Source organism: Adiantum capillus-veneris, chromosome 6 (assembly GCF_014529385.1).
Source record: "Adiantum capillus-veneris isolate H3 chromosome 6, ASM1452938v2, whole genome shotgun sequence".
NCBI lineage: Eukaryota > Viridiplantae > Streptophyta > Polypodiopsida > Polypodiales > Pteridaceae > Adiantum > Adiantum capillus-veneris.
In genome coordinates, this window is record NC_140936.1 from 119,235,648 (window position 1) to 119,253,707 (window position 18,060).

The following is an 18,060-nucleotide window of genomic DNA, read 5'->3' on the forward strand; positions in this document are numbered from 1 at the left end:
GTGTGGCATAAAAGGAAAAATTTGGGACAAGGTTATGTGGATGGCGGAGCCCAAATATGCGTCATAACACACTCATGCGTTGAGAAGATGGGTCTCACAGTGGCTGGGGTGTCAGGTTTTCGGATCAGATTGGCAAACCATCAAAAAGTAAAATGCTTGGGTGTTGTAAAGAGCTTAGAAGTGGAGGCATATGATGCAAAGGCAGTGGTTGATTTTCATGTGATGCCAGCAGGGTTGGGAGCATATCCTATTATACTGGGCAGACCATGGTTACGTGCAGTGGGAGCTGTTCAAGATTGGCGACATGGTACGATTAGCCTCTATGGAAAGACAGGTACCAAGAAGCTTTATAATATGGACACAAGGAAACGATTAGAGGAGCTTTATGAAGATGAGGATGAGTCTAGTGATGAAGACTCTTCCATGGTGACAGATGAGGATAGTGATAGCACTACCAGCAGTGATGAGGATGCTGATGTTGCATTTCTTTTGATGGACAAAGAAATCCAGGAGATTGGTTTAGTCGCATTTGCGAAGGAAGTTGAAGATGAAAGTGAAGGGCCTTATGAAGTGATTGAAGGGCTGATGCAAACCAAGGTTGAGTTGTCAAAGAAGCAGGAATTGATGACACAAATGATCAGTGGAGACCTCTCAGCTATGGAGAAGGATATATATTTGCATATGCTGGCTAGTTTTCCTGATTTGTTCATTACTTCATATGAATCGATCAGAGGGTTCAAGGGTGAAGAGATGCATATAGAGCTGAAAGAAGGTGCTAAGCCAGTGCGGCAAAGGCTAAGAAGGATGGGTCAAGAGCAAATGGAAGCCTTGCGGGTAGAGGTGGACAAGTTATTGAAGGCAGGGTTCATAGTTCCAGTGGAGACCACAGAATGGGTGAGTCCAGTTGTAGTCAGTCCAAAGAAGGATGGGAAGTGGAGAATTTGTGTGGATTTTAAACCCTTAAACGCAGCCACTAAGAAGAACCCATATCCTCTTCCATTCATCGATCAGATCTTGGATTCAGTGGCAGGTTATGAGAGGTACAGTGTGTGTGATGGTTTTTCAGGCTATTTTCAATTGAAGATCGCTCTTAAAGACTGCACAAAGACAACTTTTATTACGCCATGGGGCTGCTATTGCTACACAGTATTGCCATTTGGGTTGTCAAATGGACCATCTTTCTATCAAGAAAGAGCAAATTGGGTGTTGGAACCATTCATTGGTAGTTGTGTTAAGGCTTTTATGGACGACTTCTGTGTCTATAGCAGTAGGGCTGAGCATCATGAGAAGTTGCAGATGGTATTGGCTCGATATGATGAATGTGGAGGACAACTAAATCCAAAGAAATGTCATCTAGCACAGCCAAGGGTGAAGTTATTGGGCCATATGGTGTCAGAAAATGGCATTGAGGCTGATCCAGATAAGGTTAAGTCTATTATTCTTCTTCCATCACCTATGAGTACGAAGCAATTGGCAACCTTTATACACAAAGTGAAGTACATGGCACGGTTTATTCCATTGTCTTCGCAGCTTCTTTATCCATTACAGCAAGTGGCAAAGCATGATCCATTGCAATGGGATGTACAAGTGTGAAGAAGTGTTTCAAGAGGTGAAAGAGGTGTTAGGGGGGTTGTCAGCCATGCAGGCTCCTGATTGGGAGAAAGTTTTTTATGTAAATCCATCAGTAGGGGATGATGCCATTGGAGCCATGCTATTGCAAAAGGGGAAGGGCAGCCATTATATGAGGCCAGTGTATTGTGCAAGCCGAGTGAAGTTGGTAGCGGAGAGAAAGTTATCGGAAGTAGAGCTAGTGATGGCCAGTGTAATATTTGCTTGTCGACGATTTCGTCATTACTTGCTACCACGGCCTTTTGTTTTCTTGACGAGTTATGCCTTTTTGCCACAGTTAATTAATGGTATTAACATGTCAAATGTGGTGAAGAAATGGGTAATTGAGCTGCAAGAGTTTGAGTTCTCTTTTCTAGTGGAAGATAGTACAAGGGCTACCCTAGCTGATTTGTTGACCTACAAGGAGAATCCCCTTATTGTTAAGGAAGAGGTGGTGAGAAAGGTAGTTGAAGAAGTGCCACAGATCAGCAATGCACATGTGTTGTTCTTTGATGGTTCATACAGAAAGATCCATGATGCAGCTTCAGGGGGTATAGCACTTTATGATCCAGAGGGGAAGCTAGTATGCAAGAGAGGGTTCAAATTGGATGCGCATAGTAACAATGAGGCTGAATATGCTACATTGGAAGCCGGATTACACATTTGTTTGAAGCATGGGGTTCGAAGGTTGAGCATAAAAGGTGATGCCTTGTTAGTGGTGAAGCAAGTGTTGGGTGTGTGGAAGAGCAAGAACACCTCATTGAAGGAAATGTGCTTCAGAATTAAAGGCCTGTTAAAAAAGTTTGAAGCATGGAGTATCAGACACATTGAACGTGCTCTAAATGGAGAGGCACATGAAGCAGCTCAAGGCATGATTGGGGAGCTATTTGTGTTGAGGACCACTTTACCTCTTTATCATGGCCGGGAAAGTTTGGCTCAAGAAGAGGAGTTTTTGCTAACAGGAATCATTCCAAAGGAGATTCAGAAGTCTAAGAAGTATGGCTTTGTGCGTAGAGCATACAGGTACAAATTGATTGGTGATGTCTTATACATGAAAGGGGCTGATCTCGTGTTGAGACGTGTACCTTGGCGGGAGGAGCTTTACAGAGTGTTGGAAGAGAATCACGAAGGCGCATGTGGTGGCCATTTTGCTCTAAAGATCACCTTGCATAAGATTTTGCAAGAGGGGTATGTATGGCCTAGTTTGCACAAGGATGTTCACCATTGGTGTAGGTCTTGCAATAGGTGTCAAGCATTTGGGAAGAGAGTGTTGAAGCCAGAGCTACGAAAAACCATTATGGCGTTTGATGTGTTTGAAAAGTGGGGAATTGATGCAATAGGCCCGTTACCTATCACAAGCAGGGGCAAAAGCTATATTTTGACGGCAGTGGACTATCTCTCTAGATGGGCAGAGGCTATAGCAGTAAAACAGATCACTGCAAAGGATGTGGCAAAATTTGTGTATGATGAAATATGTTGCAAGTTTGGAGTGCCACTGGAGTTACTTTCAGATAAGGGGCCTGGCTTTAGAGCTAAACTGCTAGATTTTTTATGTGCAAAGATGAAGATTAGGCACCAACATACCACTCCTTATTACCCGCAGTGTAATGGCTTGAATGAAAGATTCAATGGTGAGTTGGTACAAATTCTTTCGAAAGTGACAGAGCACCAAGGAAAGAATTGGGATTTGGAATTGCCTAGTGCATTATGGGCTTACCGTACTTCGGTGAAGACAGGTACAGGGTTTACTCCATTTCATTTGGTGTATGGAAAGGAAGCACTATTGCCTGTGGAGGTAGAGTTGCCTGCGGTCAAGATGTTAGAGAAGTTGCTTGGGCCGCCTAGTGATGCATTCAAAGAGAGGCTCTTGCAGTTACAAGAGGTCCAGTTGGATAGGATGAGCGCATTGGAGCATTATGGGCAGATGCAGGATAAGGCTTTGACAAAGATAAATGAAAAGGTCAAAAGTAAGGGTATCAAGAAACATGACTTGGTTTTGCGCTACAACAGTAAGCTGGACAACACCTTCCAAAAGAAGTTTCAAATTAAGTGGGAAGGCCCTTTCAAGATAGTAGAGTGTTTTCCAAATGGCACATATCAGCTGGCTAACCTGGATGGTGTTCTACATAAGTCAAGGGTAAATGGATTGCGTCTTAAATTGTATCATGCTAGATTGATGATGGTGGAGCAAGATGAACTGTCTGTGGAGCAAGCAATGTTGGTGAAGGATGAGGAGACATGTGATGCGGCGAGTCTCATATCGCTCTTTGCTGCTGCTGATCATGAATGATCTAGCAGGCTAGGGGATGGGCAAATTATGTCAGGAGTTTTTTGGAGCAAGGGATTGCGCATATGTACATACCCATGCATGGTGCATCAAATAAAGTATTGCCCATTTTCCAGAGCCAGGTGGTTACGTGGGGCCCACATGTGTACAGGTAGGACACCATGTACATAGTGCATCGATTTTCATCGTTACTAGTACCATTGTGTTTTTCTACAATAAGGAGGAGTTGGTAGCGCGTAAAACTTCTCGAGGAAGCTATCCGCGGGCCGACGACGTGAGGTCAGCAGGTGCGTCAGATGGCATCTAGTGGCGTCAGGAGGGCGAACGAGGTCAATATTTGCACGCGGATGAGGACGGACACAACGTGGGTGTTTTCTTGTGAGAGTTATGCAGAAAGGTCATTATTAGGACCACTTTTTGGGGCCACTTCACGTGGTGGCGAGATGCATTATTGGAAAAAAGCTGAGTGCCAGGTGTGCTAATGATGCAAAAAGGTGACAACTATGCACTGCGAGGTCAGTTTTTGGCCTGTTCGGGGTCCGTTTGAGGTCATCTAAAAGGCCAAGGGTGCCCAACTAATAAAGCTAAGTGTGGAAACTGAAAAAACTGAGAGAAGACCAGAAAAAACGTGGAGAAGAGAGGAGGAACAGCAGCAGCTGTGTTTTTGCTCATTTTGGAGCCTGTTTTGGCCGTAAAGTGCTCATCCGAGGTCGGATTTGAGCACTTTGACATTGTAGACTGGGGTTTTGGGCCGTTCCGGACGCGATGGCGCCGTCCATTTTGCCAAATTCCTCACTCTTTTTCTGCTGTTTTTCTGTATAATCTTCTTCGGTGAGTGAAGCTTCTTCTCCAATTTGAGATTGTATCTGGTATCTTTTACCCATATTGTGTGAGCTGTTTGTCCCATTGGTGTTGGCCCAAGCTCATTTGTATCTAAATATCAGAAATTCTCCTCTTTTGAGCTGAGTTTGTGTGTGTGTGTGTGTCTCTGTGTGGAGTGGGCAAGTGGATAGTCTCTCTCCTCTCACTCCAGAGGTGTGTTCCCTGTCTCGGCCAGGTGTGTTGTGTAAGCCGAGTGGTGCCCCATAGTGTGTGTGTGTATCTTCCCAAGAGTGTGTGTCGGGTCGTTATAGAGGCGCTGTGTGTGTTTTCATCCCGCTCACAACGTCCTATTATTCATGAGGAAATCAGAATAACCAATCTACTATTCTTCAAGGAGACAAGAGGAGGGCCTCTAGGAGAGAACACACACATACACGTACATGTATGTGCGTGCGCGCACACACACATAAAAGGCACATGGTTTGCTAAAAGTGGTCATGTTCCATATTAGAATTATTGCCTTCAAGACCACTTTTGATAGAGCGCAAAAAAAAAATCCTTGCCATCCTCATCTGCGACGTTCACTAAGTAAAATTTTCTTATATCACGTGCTTTCACTAAAAGGGATTTTAATTACCCCTTATACCTCTCTCGTACACAAGAGTTTGTAAATTTACAAGAATTTAAAATCCCTTCTCTTGAACGCGCGTGCTATGTTACATATACTTTATTGAACTCCCAAGGCATCCTCGCAAATAGTTTAATCAAAAGTATGCCTCCTCTAAGGCCCAAGGCCAAAAATGTTGTTCGCATATGAGGCATTGATGTTAGAACAAAATAACACAAATTTTATATGTCTCTTGTTCTTCTCAAGGCTCATGTCAATAAACTTGGATGCATATCTTAGGAGCATACCTTTAGAGTCAAGGGGAGGTGGCCTAGTGGCAAAGGCGAGGGATTTTAAGCGCACTCGCTATGATTCTATCCCTATGACATGCAGGTGTGGGTGTGAAGGGCTTTAAGCGCATCCGTTATGGTTCAACCCCTACGCCATGAGGGTCTGGGTGTGAAAAAAAGGAGAAAGACTTAAATTAGGAAAAAATATGTACATTTATATGAGATGAATTTTTCCAAACGTTGGCAGTCCATTATTTGTATGAGGCAAGCCCAGCTTTTCATGAAGCAAAGCCCAGTTTTTCATGCTCGCACAAAGCACATTGAGGTGCATTACCACTTGTCAGGGAGAGGCTCTCAGCAGGAGAGATCGGCTTGGCTTATGTGCCAACACAATACAACCTTGCAGATCTTTTCAAAAAGGAATCGTTTCATGAGAAGTTCAAAGATTTCCGCAAACCTTTGGGTTACTTGCCTTTGTGGACTGATCATGTTCTCACGACATGGCACTTCTTTTTACTCTATGTGCCAGCTCTCGTCCACCTCATCACTCCAAGGGGGATTTGTTACCATATACATGTGGTAGTGATGTGTGTGGACACACTTAGGACCGTTGGAGCATTTTTCCCCTCTTTAGGAGGTTTTTCCTCCACGTGCATTGTATATATGCCCATCATTCTAGGGCTATCTATCTTTCCATTGCACACTAAGTAATATACTCTCTATTGTGTACGTTGAGCTTTCTTTGTCTTCTCCAAGCTGTGTGTGTTTTCCTGCAACCCTAATTCCAACAAGATGCACTCATTTTTATGCATTATTAAGAGGATTCTTGCAAACCTTTTTCAAGGAGCGATGTCATGCTTTTATTTTCCATGAGGTGTCCATTGGAATCAAGTGGAAGTCTAAGCTAAGGGACCACAAGATGACTTTTGTTGCCAGAAAGATACCCTGTTCTGGTGATTTTTTTACACAAGGTTCCAATTCGAATTGGAAAAAGTATATAAAATGGGAGTCATAGCTCATGAGCCAAATTTTTTGCTCCTATTTTTATTTCTATATGTGGATCCATGGTTGAGGAGATATGATCAAAATGGTGGACCTCAATTGCCCACATCATGTAGCGACAACTCATTTCAAGCTTTGCCAGTTCCTGTTCACACTGGCTCTTCTCTTTCTTGTGTAACCCTTCAGGGTTCCCTTCACCTATAGAGATGCATAGAGTGATGCAAATAGCGACTGTGCAACTCCCAATTTAGTGACATATATATAGAGACGATGCACGTCAAAAAATAACGACGCTCAAGAATAAATTTTTTTGGTGGCAAAGCATACATTGCCCTGCCACCCCATCAACCAGATTGAACATAAAGTTTCCAAAACTAAGATACCAAACTGAGAAAAGTATATCAACAAAAAAGAATTGACAAACGTAATACACTGACAAAATTATACAGATCATAGGCAAAATCACTTGATTGTTAAGCTTTGATTAAAATGTACTAGTTACAACACAATTTTCATTATTGAAAAAATACATCGTTGGCCAATAATTACAAAATGGACGTACACACATAATCTCCTAATACATGCTATGAAAAGAAAAAACTAGTGCTATCTAGCTACGGCTAGTTTGATGTTGACTAATCTGACAACTCATCGCATCCCAGCAGCATGTCTGTTGGATTTTAAAAAAGAAAAAACAATAAGACATTCTTTAAATATAAACATATAATTACAAAGCAATCTAATTTTTAGCTCATTATTAAAATACAACAAATGTAAGAGAGTAAAGTTAAATATTAATCAAGCCGAGGCAAGAACTCAGAATGTCCATAAGGGTGTTTAAGCCCTTTTTGCCCGCATACTCGCGCTCGTACGGTGTGAGGTTACGTCCAGTCATCGACCACTGTTCAAAACATACAAAGAAAATGTTATGTTAGAATTTAAATACAAATACCCATAACTACCAAACCTAAAGGGCAATGCAAAAACACTTACAAAGTCGGTCTCAAATGATGCCCATCCACCGCTCCCCAAACGGTGTGAGCTTGGCTTCTCTCTGCTTCTACTCGCACTCTGGCTGTCTCTTTTTGTTGCTTCCACTTGTCGGGATTCTCGTGCGCTGCTTGCTTTTCATTCTTCCACTCTTCTTTGGCCAACCAATCTGGACTGCTCCACCCCATGATTTATTGCTTTCTACACTTCAGAGCATTTGTGCTTGCACTACTCTGTCAGTCCGGGATAGTCATGCATGGTCCACATCAGAATGCCTCTGATCAAGGCATTGCGTCGACCTGTGTGTCGGCTCATATCCACCACTTCTATGCCAATCCACAATTGTTGTAGCTCTTCCAATAGTGGACGAAGATACACATCCATATTCTTCACTTAATTCACTAAAGAAGTCTTGAACTCGGGTCCTATTATTCATGAGGAAATCAGAATAACCGATCTACTATTATTCAAGGAGACAAGAGGGAGGGCCTCTAGGAGAGAACACACACAAGTGTGTGCGTACACTCACACACAAAGAAGGCACATGGTTTGCTAAAAGTGGTCATGTTCCGTATTAGAATTATTGCCTTCAATGCTTCGACCACTTTTGACAAAGCGCAAAAAAAAATCCTTGCCATCCTCATCTAAGACGTTCACTAAGTAAAGTTTTCTTATATCACTTACGTTCACCAAAAGCGATTTTAATTACCCCTTATACCTCTCTCATACACATGAGTCTATAAATTCACAAGAATTTAAAATCCCTTGTGTTGAACGCGCTTGCTATGTTACATATACTTTATTGAACTCCTAAGGCATCTCACAAATGATTTAATCAAAAGTATGCCTATGAGAGCATTCCTCTAAGGCCCAAGGCCAAAAATGTTGTTCGCATGAGGCATTGATGTTAGAACAAAGTAATACAAAATTTTTATGTCTCTTTTTCTCCTCAAGGCTCATGTCAATAAACTTGGATCATACCTTTAGAGTCAAGGGGAGGTGGCCTAACGGCAAAAGCGAGGGGTTTTAAGCGCGTCCGCTATGATCAACCCCTATGACATACAGGTGTGGGCATGAAGGGCTTTAAGCGCGTTCGCTATGGTTCAAACCCTTGTGACATGAGGGTCTGGGTGTGAAAAAAGGGAGAAGACATTAGGAAAAAATATGTACATTTATATGAGATTAATTTTTCCAAACGTTGGCAGTCTATTAATTGTACGAGGCAAGCCCAGCTCTCTACAATACGAGAGCATTCTGAGAATTGGAGAGGAATGAGCAAGTGGAAGATGCGGTGGCCATTTCATGAGAGCTAGACACATATATGTATAAACAAGATTAGCCGCGGGCGGCAATTAGATATTTGCGAGTTGCTTCTGCTTCTGCCTCTGCCTCTGCTTGCTAATTAATGAAATATAGGCACATGACTGCATGAGCATCAATGATCAGAGCTAGAATTGATCGCCGCTGAAGGTTTGTCCGAAGCGCCAATCAGCAGGGGCCGCGTCGTAGGAAGTGAGGGTGTGGCCGTCGCTTGTGGTTACTTGAAAGGAGAGGCTCTGGCCATCCAAGAGGGCATTTCTCTGCCAATTCTGACCCCAATTCCGCGTCATGGGCTGCCATCCGGTGCGGGAGCCCTTGATGGAGACCGATTGTACGTCGCCCACGCCCCCGACGTTGGTGACGAGCACCAGGTTGAAGTAGGAGTGGCCGTTCATTGTGAAGTGGATGCCCCCTGTCTTGGCACACGGCACGCGGCGGTACTCCACTGGCACGATGCCGCCCCTGTACACTCCAATCTTCTCATAAGCTGGCTGAGCCATGTCGAAATGCTGGAGTGGTGGGTTGCACCAGCCCCCATCGTTGTTGGGCAAGGCGTTGTTTGGCGGACAAAAATTAGTGGCTGTCACCACTACAGACGTGTCCGCGATGCACCATTGCGGGTCGGCTGCAGCATCGCACCGGATTTCAAAGCAGGCACCGCAGCTGAGGCCGGCATTGAAGAGAGCAGTGCTCAGGGCTGCTGTGTTTGTGCCGTAGCCTGATGAGTAGAGATCTCCATACCCACATGCACCCCCTGTTCACAGCAAACAAAATGTAGCTCAATACATCATTAACTTGAACAATATGTGGAAGAACCTTTTAATGCATATTTATGGCATGCAGTAAATTTTGACTCAGAATCTCATATATTAGAGTATTTTCTCGCAGAAAAGACAGCAGGTCAGATCAGAAGCTTATGAAAGAAGATGCAGAATGAGGGACGACGTACCCATGGTGCCAGAAGCATCACTTCCGCCATAAAAAGTGGCGTGGGCGCTGCTCCAGCTGCCACCTTCCTGGGAGCCATAGCCATTAGAGGCAGCTATTGCCGAATGTATGAAACCTGAGATGCAGGGCAGTCCAAACAGCAGGAGGGAAAAGATTAATGAGGCAAGTGCCATCCCTCTGCTGTGTTGGGATGCAGGCTAATTAAGGCAGCGCAGAGCTGGCTTAGGAGGCCCCCCTTATAACGTCGAGGGCGTTCTGTACAATAGGCTGCTTTGCAACGTTCAGTGCAGGATTTGGGCTTATAAGGCTGCTGCTCACTGAAGACGAGGCCGATTAAGCGGGAAGAAGAAGCTGGCCGGTGGGGTGTGCGGCGGGCCCATGGTGTGGAAACGATGAGTAACATGCAGATCAAGGAGGGTGCCTTTGCCTTATTAGTCTTGTCGTACAAATGTTTGGGCAGATGGGATTGCTGTTATCAACGAACTGACGAGGCCCCACGGTCGTCGAAGGCCTTAATCAATCCTTGATGAAGCATGTCTGCTCTCTCTCTCTCTCTCTCTCTCTCTCTCTCTCTCTCACACACACACACACACACACACGACACACAAGACCCACACAGCGGGACTGGCTGCCCATGGCTCGGGAAGTTGGGGACGGATCGAGAGCCTCGAATCAGAACGGGTATAGCCTTCTGTGGCCCCGGAACCCGCCCATGTTGCCGCTAATCACACACATATGCAACGGTCAAATTTCTGAGTTGTTGCGATTGAGAAGTTGCTATTAGGCTAGAAGGCTCTAATAGCAACCTTAAGACTGGGGCAGGTAAGGAGAATTGGTAAGAAAATGCAATAGAGTAGCAGGAGTCTTAAAGTGGGGGGAAGAAGCCAGATACTTCAAGAACTCCATCCTGCATTAGTCCCCCTGCCTCGTGTCTGGACGTATGCAACGATCAAATTTCTGAGTTGTTGCGATTGAGAAGTTGCTATTAGGCTAGAAGGCCCTAATAGCAACCTTAAGACTGGGGGGCAGCTAAGGAGAATTGGTAAGAAAATGCAATAGAGTAGCAGGAGTTTTAAAGTGGGGGAAAGAAGCCAGATACTTCAAGAACTCCATCCTGCATTAGTCCCCTTGGCTCTCCAAAGTTGTAGATCCGCCGCAAACTCCCTATTGGATTGAGACAGCAAGGAAGCTGAATAATAAAGGTCTGAACCGACTTGAGCACTTCTGGGACAATGTCAACAAGAGTTGGAAAACCATTGACCTTATGATTGCCGAGTACCAACTAAATAGCTTGGAGGTTTTGCTTGTCCACAAAGTGATGAAAGAGCTTGACAATCTAGTGATGCCAATCTGTGATTCGGAGTTGGACTGGAATGCCTGGAAATGGCCCGGAAGCAGTCTCTTGTGGAAACCGCATACTAAAATCATTTATAAGGAAATGATGCAAATGAAGAATTGGTATAGCCCCCTTACCAAGCTATGGAAAAAAGCAATGGCCGGAGGAAAGGTGGGAGCATGTAATGGAGAACATATATTGGAAGCCAAAGTTTCCGCAGTACATGAAGGTTTTCTTATGGAAGGTTATTTGGGGTGCTCTAATGGAGAACATATGGAAGCCAAAGTTTCCGCAGTACATGAAGGTTTTCTTATGGAAGGTTATTTGGGGTGCTCTACCGACGGGGGTGAAGATTCAGGACAGAGGGATTGGGTCAGATCGATGCTTGGGGTGCAAGTAAGCTAGTGAAGATCTGGCCCACCGGTTCATGGACTGCCCAGCTATAAAAGGCCTAGCGGAGAAAGTATGTAAGTGGGTCCAGAGAACATGGAAAATTAATTTTTTCAAGACTGACCTTTGCCTTGGAAGTAAAAATTCAGGTTGTCCTGCACTCCTCGTCAGCACTCAGATCGTCAGATACTTCTTCTTTCATAATGTATGTTAGACAAGGAACCGCCGTGTTTTTGAAGGAGGATTTGAGGTGGCAAGCTTCGTAGAAATTATACAAGAAAGCAAAGTGCTAATATGGGCACTGGGGCGCAAGCATCACTCGGAGGATTGGTCTAGGACTGCTTGTGCCTTGTTGTCAGCAGATGGAATGCCTAGGATGGGGGCAAATCTTGGCCATCGGTAAATAAAAGATCTCAGAATGACAAGAGTATGGGCTTTGTGTATCAAGGATGTGGAGGCGGGGTGGTAGGGGTGGCTGCCCTGATAGCCGTTGTAATTTTGATCCCTGGATGTTGTCATGGCTTTACATGAGCATGACAAAACCTTGTAATTTTTTGGCTTGCTCAATATAATCCACTCTCTATTGTGAGTTTTGCTAAAAAAAAAAAAAAAAAGGCTAGAAGGCCCTCAGCCTCAAGGACCAATTGACTCCCACCTCTAAGGCCTATGTCACACACGGGCGTTGGACAAGCCCCTAAGTAGTCTGATTGGGCATTCGTGGTGTTACACAGAGACGGAAGCCATTTATCTACAGTAAACTAAAAATGAAAATCAATGAATGAGTCCACTGCATGTGGAAGAACATCTGCGTATGATGCGGGGGGAGCAGCTCGAACCCTGTCTCAGTACTGCTCGAAAATTAGCAAATGAGTCTACCACAGGTGGAAGAACATTTGCGTATGTGCAGGGGGAGAAGCTTGAGCCCTATCGCGCGCTAATGTTTTTGTGTGTTTGTTGACTGCTTGGGATGGGCTAGGGGGTAAAGCTGACTCACTAAGCACATCACAGACGGCTCTTTGTGCCAATACCAATTCACCAACTCAGCTACACACACGCCTAACCGGCATCAATGGTTCATGTCAAATGGGGAAATTGGCATTTCTCTATGACGCAAGCCTGCTGGCAATTTGGGTTGTTTTCGCTTCCTCCATCTCTCTAGTTCACACAAAACGGCGGCAGCAACATGTGTTAAAAAGCATACGGAGTGACCAACCAGTGATTGTAGCAAAGCGGTAAAGCTGATTAGTTGCATGGTCGTGCAAGTGGTTCAATTATGCCGACAAAATTAAGTACACCACTAATCATCTATCTGGTCAAGCTTCACTCTGGTGGAGCGTACTTTGCAAAATAATGGAGATCTGTGTGATATATGGGAGAAAACAGTCCAAATTACACACAAATTATTAGAGACTTGTTTCTTAATCCTCCAAACCTAGGCACCACCCACTTCCAATGGAGGGGTGGATGAGTAAAAAAAATTCACTTTGGCTACGCAGCTAAATCTCCTCACTCGAGTTGGAACTCTCAAACAAGAGGTACAAACTATAGCGCAAATCTACGCAAGCGGTTGGAGAATGCCCAGCACATGCTTAGCGGCAGCCGTTGCCACAAGCCTGCCATGCCATTGTATCACTAGTGTTGCATTACCTTATTCGCACTCGTCAATATTCTTTCTCTATGAATTTGGGAGACATACAGGTCTACAGGCTGTCAGAGGTGCCTACACAGCCTCCAATTTACTGCAATTGGCGTTGCCAACTTGTCTCGTGGTTGTTGACTCCCACCAACCTGTGGTGGTCGTTTTCATCCACAAGCATGCAACACGTTGCCCACTCGCGATTGTCGGTGCCCCCTCAAGCCCCATGTTGCCATCCCCAATCATTGGCGCAATTGTCATGCACTTAAATGAAGCAAATTGACACTTACAAAAGAGTCCATGATGAAGACCTTAAAGATGCGCAGATGATTAAAATTTTAAACTGTGTATTCGATGCTGAACATGGCTCGTAAATTAAGGTGGAAAGATAAGTAAAAAATCATTTACATTTTTCAAGTTTGATGGCCTCAAAATTGAAAAAATTGTACTATCTAGGTTAATTTAATTCGGTGATTATTTTGCTGGCAAATCTTTCACTAAAAATGACAATCGTCAACGTGGGAAAACTTTCAACAACGAGTAAAAGATTCCTTTTTACCCCTTCAATTTAGTCTTGATGTTGGATGTGCCTCGGCTAAATTTATTTGGATGCAAGAAGACAATATCTCCCGCTACACTGACCGTTTCCGGGGCGTCCTCTATTCCTTCGCATGGTAGAAGAGGGCTAATTCTCTCCAACATAAGTATGAAGATGGATTACCTAATGGCATCCAATCTAAGTTGAATTCTCTTAAACGGACTACACTATATGAAGCTATATTCTATGATCACAATAGAGAAAAAGAGATAAATTCATCGTGCAAGAGGTACACCACGCCTGCCCACAACAAAACAACCGTCCAAATTTTCAACAATGCACTAAATGGGACAACCAAATTTTCAACAATGCACTAAATGGGACAACCACAACTGCAATCATAAGCATAATGGTGATAATTGCAACAGGTATACTTCTACTCCTTGCATACATTATTACACACAAAACCATCCACCCCCTTTTCCCTACAGACACCAAAAAATTTATAATCCACAACACAACTCCACAATGACACCTATCTACTACACCTCGCAATCCAAACCCACAACATAACAAAAATTCCCTTGCCAACTAGAATGTTGTCCGGTGCTTCAAGTGTCGCCAATATAGCCATGTTGAAGTAAACTGCACAATGTCAATCTGGACCGAGAGAACCCACATCTCACTTATACAACCAATCACAGAACATGGATGACTAGATAGGTGACTAGACAGATGCACAACGAAACAAGAGCCAGTTAGGCAAAGTTGAATTCATGCTTTGCTTCGTCATAAAGTCATAATTCAATATTCGAGTGTCTTTATTTTTCATGATAATGGTAGTTCAGACGATTTCATTTTTGAAAAATTGTTTAGAAAGTTAAATTTAACAACCACACCATCTATCTATAAAGTAAAATGTTCTTTCCAAGGAACTAGATACAATGGCACTCGTAAAATAAAATATCTTAAAATTATTATCACAAAAAAGCATGATTCTTAATCGCACCATTCTCGTCCATTGATACTATTTTGGGCATGCCTTTTCAACACCAACGTAATTCTCAAATTGATTACCACACACACACACACACACACACACACACACACACACAATGAGTTTCAATTTCAAAGGTCACCATATTTCTTTCTCTACTGATACATCTCTTACCGATAAGTTCCCTCTCTGCGAGACCGTGCGAAGTTTGAGTGCCAACTCTCCACCCAACCGTAGCCTCTTATAGGCACCCCCGATACGCATTCAGACTAGCTCGTGGCCTCTCGTCCTTTACCTTACATTACTCCCTCCTTGGAGAAGAATTTTTTTCCTCAAAAACAAAACTGGGAAACTTCCTCTTACGAACAATAATGTTTTCCCAAGTGGAAACTTCCTTAGGTCCATCTTTCCACTTGACTAATGGTTGTTGAGTTACATGATGATGCGTAAGATCATGCTATTAAAAATATGCTCAGGTTCATGCGGCTGAGTAAGAGGTTCAATGAAATTAACCAAAATCTAGTGGTCAATAACAATGTCGTCCTTATGTAAGCACTACATCACCAACTCGCTTGAGTATCTTAAAAGGCCCATAACATCTCGGAGATAATTTAGGTGTTGGCCCAAATTTTGTACTTTTTGAATGCTCTGGCACACACAAAAATACCTCTTACCCTTCCGTGAAGGTAACTTGCTGGAGTTTCTCATTGACATACTTTTGATATTGATCCTATGTTTGTCAAAAAATTTGATCAGCCAGCCTTAGCATTTCAATGCGACCTTCGAGAAAATCCTTAACCGACTGAAGCTCTTCATTCGCCAACCCTACCATAACTGGTGACCTAGGTTGAAAATATGACCTAAACATGTAGGGGCTAAACCTAGTCGTAACATGCGTTTCCTTGTGATAAGAAAACTCCAATTAGAGAGGTAATCTTTGCAATTGGATTGCTTTGTGCTAATGTATACTCTTAGCATATCCTTTAACACAAGATGGACACTCATAAACTACCTATCCACCTCTGGATGATTGACGATACTGAGTTTTGTTTCCCAATTGTTTAAGGACAGCTGTCCAAAATGATTGGTAAACATGGATCACAATTTCTTGCAACATTGTTGAAGAATCGAGAATATTAAAAACAACCAACTTGGTTATGTGAGTAAACTTTGCAAAGTTTAAGCTGCTTATCTACAAGCACCCACACTGAGTTATGACCTTGGATGGTGATTGGTAGACCCACAATTAATCTCATAGACATACTGCACATAGAGTGTGAAATGATTCATAAGCTATCAATTTCATGAATTTGCATGCCGCTCCAAATTAGCCTTTGCTAAACACTAGGGCCCATAATACCTGGTGTGCATGCCTTTAGCAAAAACTAACCTCCAAACCTGCATATTCATGACTATAACTGCCAATGCGTATGGAAAATGTAATGCTCATAGCACACATGAAAGAGGAGTGTAAGTAGTTCTAAGAATAACTTAAATACTTCCTATTGCAATCACTTGCAAGCCTTGCTAAAATGTTTGATCCATAATAGAATATGAAACATAAATCACATCTAAATATAAACAATGAAACATTTTCATTAACAATACATAGGCTTCTATATGCATAAACAACCATCCATTAATGTTGTTTAGCAACACTTGTAACCTTAACAAGTCATTCTAAGTATTCGACAATTTCTGGCCCCTACAAATGTTCCTGATACTACGTGCTCAAAATGGTCTACAAAACAGATTTGACCAGCACGCAAGGATTCTGTTGTGAGGTGTGATTGAAATATAATAGGTGCCAATGTTATTCCCAGAGATGCATATTCTCCATGTGGAATATATAAGAAATAAGGAGGTTCAAAAAAATGACATCCTTCAAGCACGAGATGTACTTATGTGTCGAGATAACTATTAACTCTTAGTGACATGAGTGAGAGGGACCCTCATAAACTTTGTTCCACACATGGCTAAAACAAACTCCATGAGTTCCTAGACCATGTTGCTCCTCTTGCAACAACATGTATCAAACAAAACCCTATCGTTTATGTCCATAATTGCAGGGTGTGGAAATACACTGAGTACACTATTGTCCCAAAATTCTTGCTCCTACATGACCTTGCATGTGTCTGAAGAGAAAAATGAATGAAATCATTCTAGCATATTCATCCCTCTAGGAAAACTTAATTGAATCATATACAAGAATGAAATGGAACCAAATCATATGCTTACTCGTAGTAGCCACTTACACGTAGTTAAGCTCACTAGTCCAATATGAAAAGTACAACATATATGTAACTAAAAACCATGGGTGTTGCCTTAACAATCCAACCCCCTTGGTTTAATTGTGCAAGTTCAAACCCCATGGTTAGATTCTGTATGTAAACTGTTGATGAAATGATCAGCCTACCGTGTCTTATAAGGATTGTTATAAACTTGTAAAGTTGAACTTATTGATGCCCTTGGCCAATTTAGGACTTCTTTCTTTAAAAGTTTAAACGTGAAGAGATCAATCAATGATCATCAACACACATGGGGTGATTTGGTATTAGCTGGGTTAGACCACTGAAAATACCACTCTTATAGCCACAATCAGTGCTATATTATAAACAACAGATCTTCTCAAGTTGGAATTGTATTCACAACTAGAGCTTGAAAGAATAATATCTCTCTATAAAGTTTCCCAACACCCCAAAAAAGGTAGTCATATTAAAGTTTCTTGGGTGTTCAAATAAGAGATCACGTGCTTTGAGGCTCTTTTAATCTATTCATATCGTTCTATGAATTACATGCTTGATAGTGAGGCCATGCCTACTTGCTATCCACAAAAAGAGTCATTGATATTGTTGCACATTGTGCATAGAGCCAATGATATAAAGTGTAAACAATGTATACATTGATAGCCGTTTTTTGACTCTCTCTATTTTCCATAGTGAGCCACCAAGGCAAAATTAGTATAACACTATGGCTATCCTTACCTTTTCACTGTGTGTGAGTTAGGGGACTTTTTCCATATCTCCTTAAAAACCCTCAAGTAGCTAAGTCACTAGGCTAGTCAAGCTAAATAATTAAATTAAAAAAAAATAAGAATGTTTTATGGCCCTTTTAAGGTGTAAATATTTCATTGTATATAGGGCCTAAATATAGAATTTTTTATTATAATTAATTTGATATTTATTTACATATTTTATTTAGATGTGTGTTATTTGTCTAAGTATGCTATATACATCGACTCACCATTATCGTGATTTTCTTACCATTGTGTATTCCCTCTATTTTATAA

At 42.5% G+C, this 18,060-nt stretch overlaps 1 protein-coding gene across 2 annotated transcripts; it reads right to left on the bottom strand.

The window, feature by feature from the left end:
• Positions 1 to 8,470: 8,470 nt before the first annotated feature.
• On the bottom strand, positions 8,471 to 17,586 carry LOC147456160 (expansin-A2-like). Of its 2 annotated transcripts, XM_086514722.1 has the most exons (3): positions 17,567 to 17,586; positions 9,876 to 10,054; positions 8,471 to 9,680 (listed from the first exon to the last, which is right to left on the bottom strand). In XM_086514722.1, the coding sequence occupies exons 1-3, from the start codon at positions 17,584 to 17,586 to the stop codon at positions 9,055 to 9,057; spliced, it is 825 nt and encodes a 274-aa protein (XP_086370848.1). In that variant the 3' UTR covers positions 8,471 to 9,054. The 2 variants fall into 2 exon arrangements, with proteins under 2 accessions (XP_086370848.1, XP_086370849.1); XM_086514723.1 differs by lacking the exon at positions 17,567 to 17,586 and having other exon boundaries at positions 9,876 to 10,168.
• Between the last annotated feature and the right edge of the window lie 474 nt (positions 17,587 to 18,060).

Coding starts and splice junctions, on each gene's coding strand:
- LOC147456160 (XM_086514722.1), bottom strand. CDS start 17,586: ATGGCCTCACTATCAAGCAT. Junction 10,055..17,566: donor ATGGCCTCACTATCAAGCAT/GTAATTCATAGA, acceptor ATCCCAACACAG/CAGAGGGATGGCACTTGCCT. Junction 9,681..9,875: donor TGATGCTTCTGGCACCATGG/GTACGTCGTCCC, acceptor TGCTGTGAACAG/GGGGTGCATGTGGGTATGGA.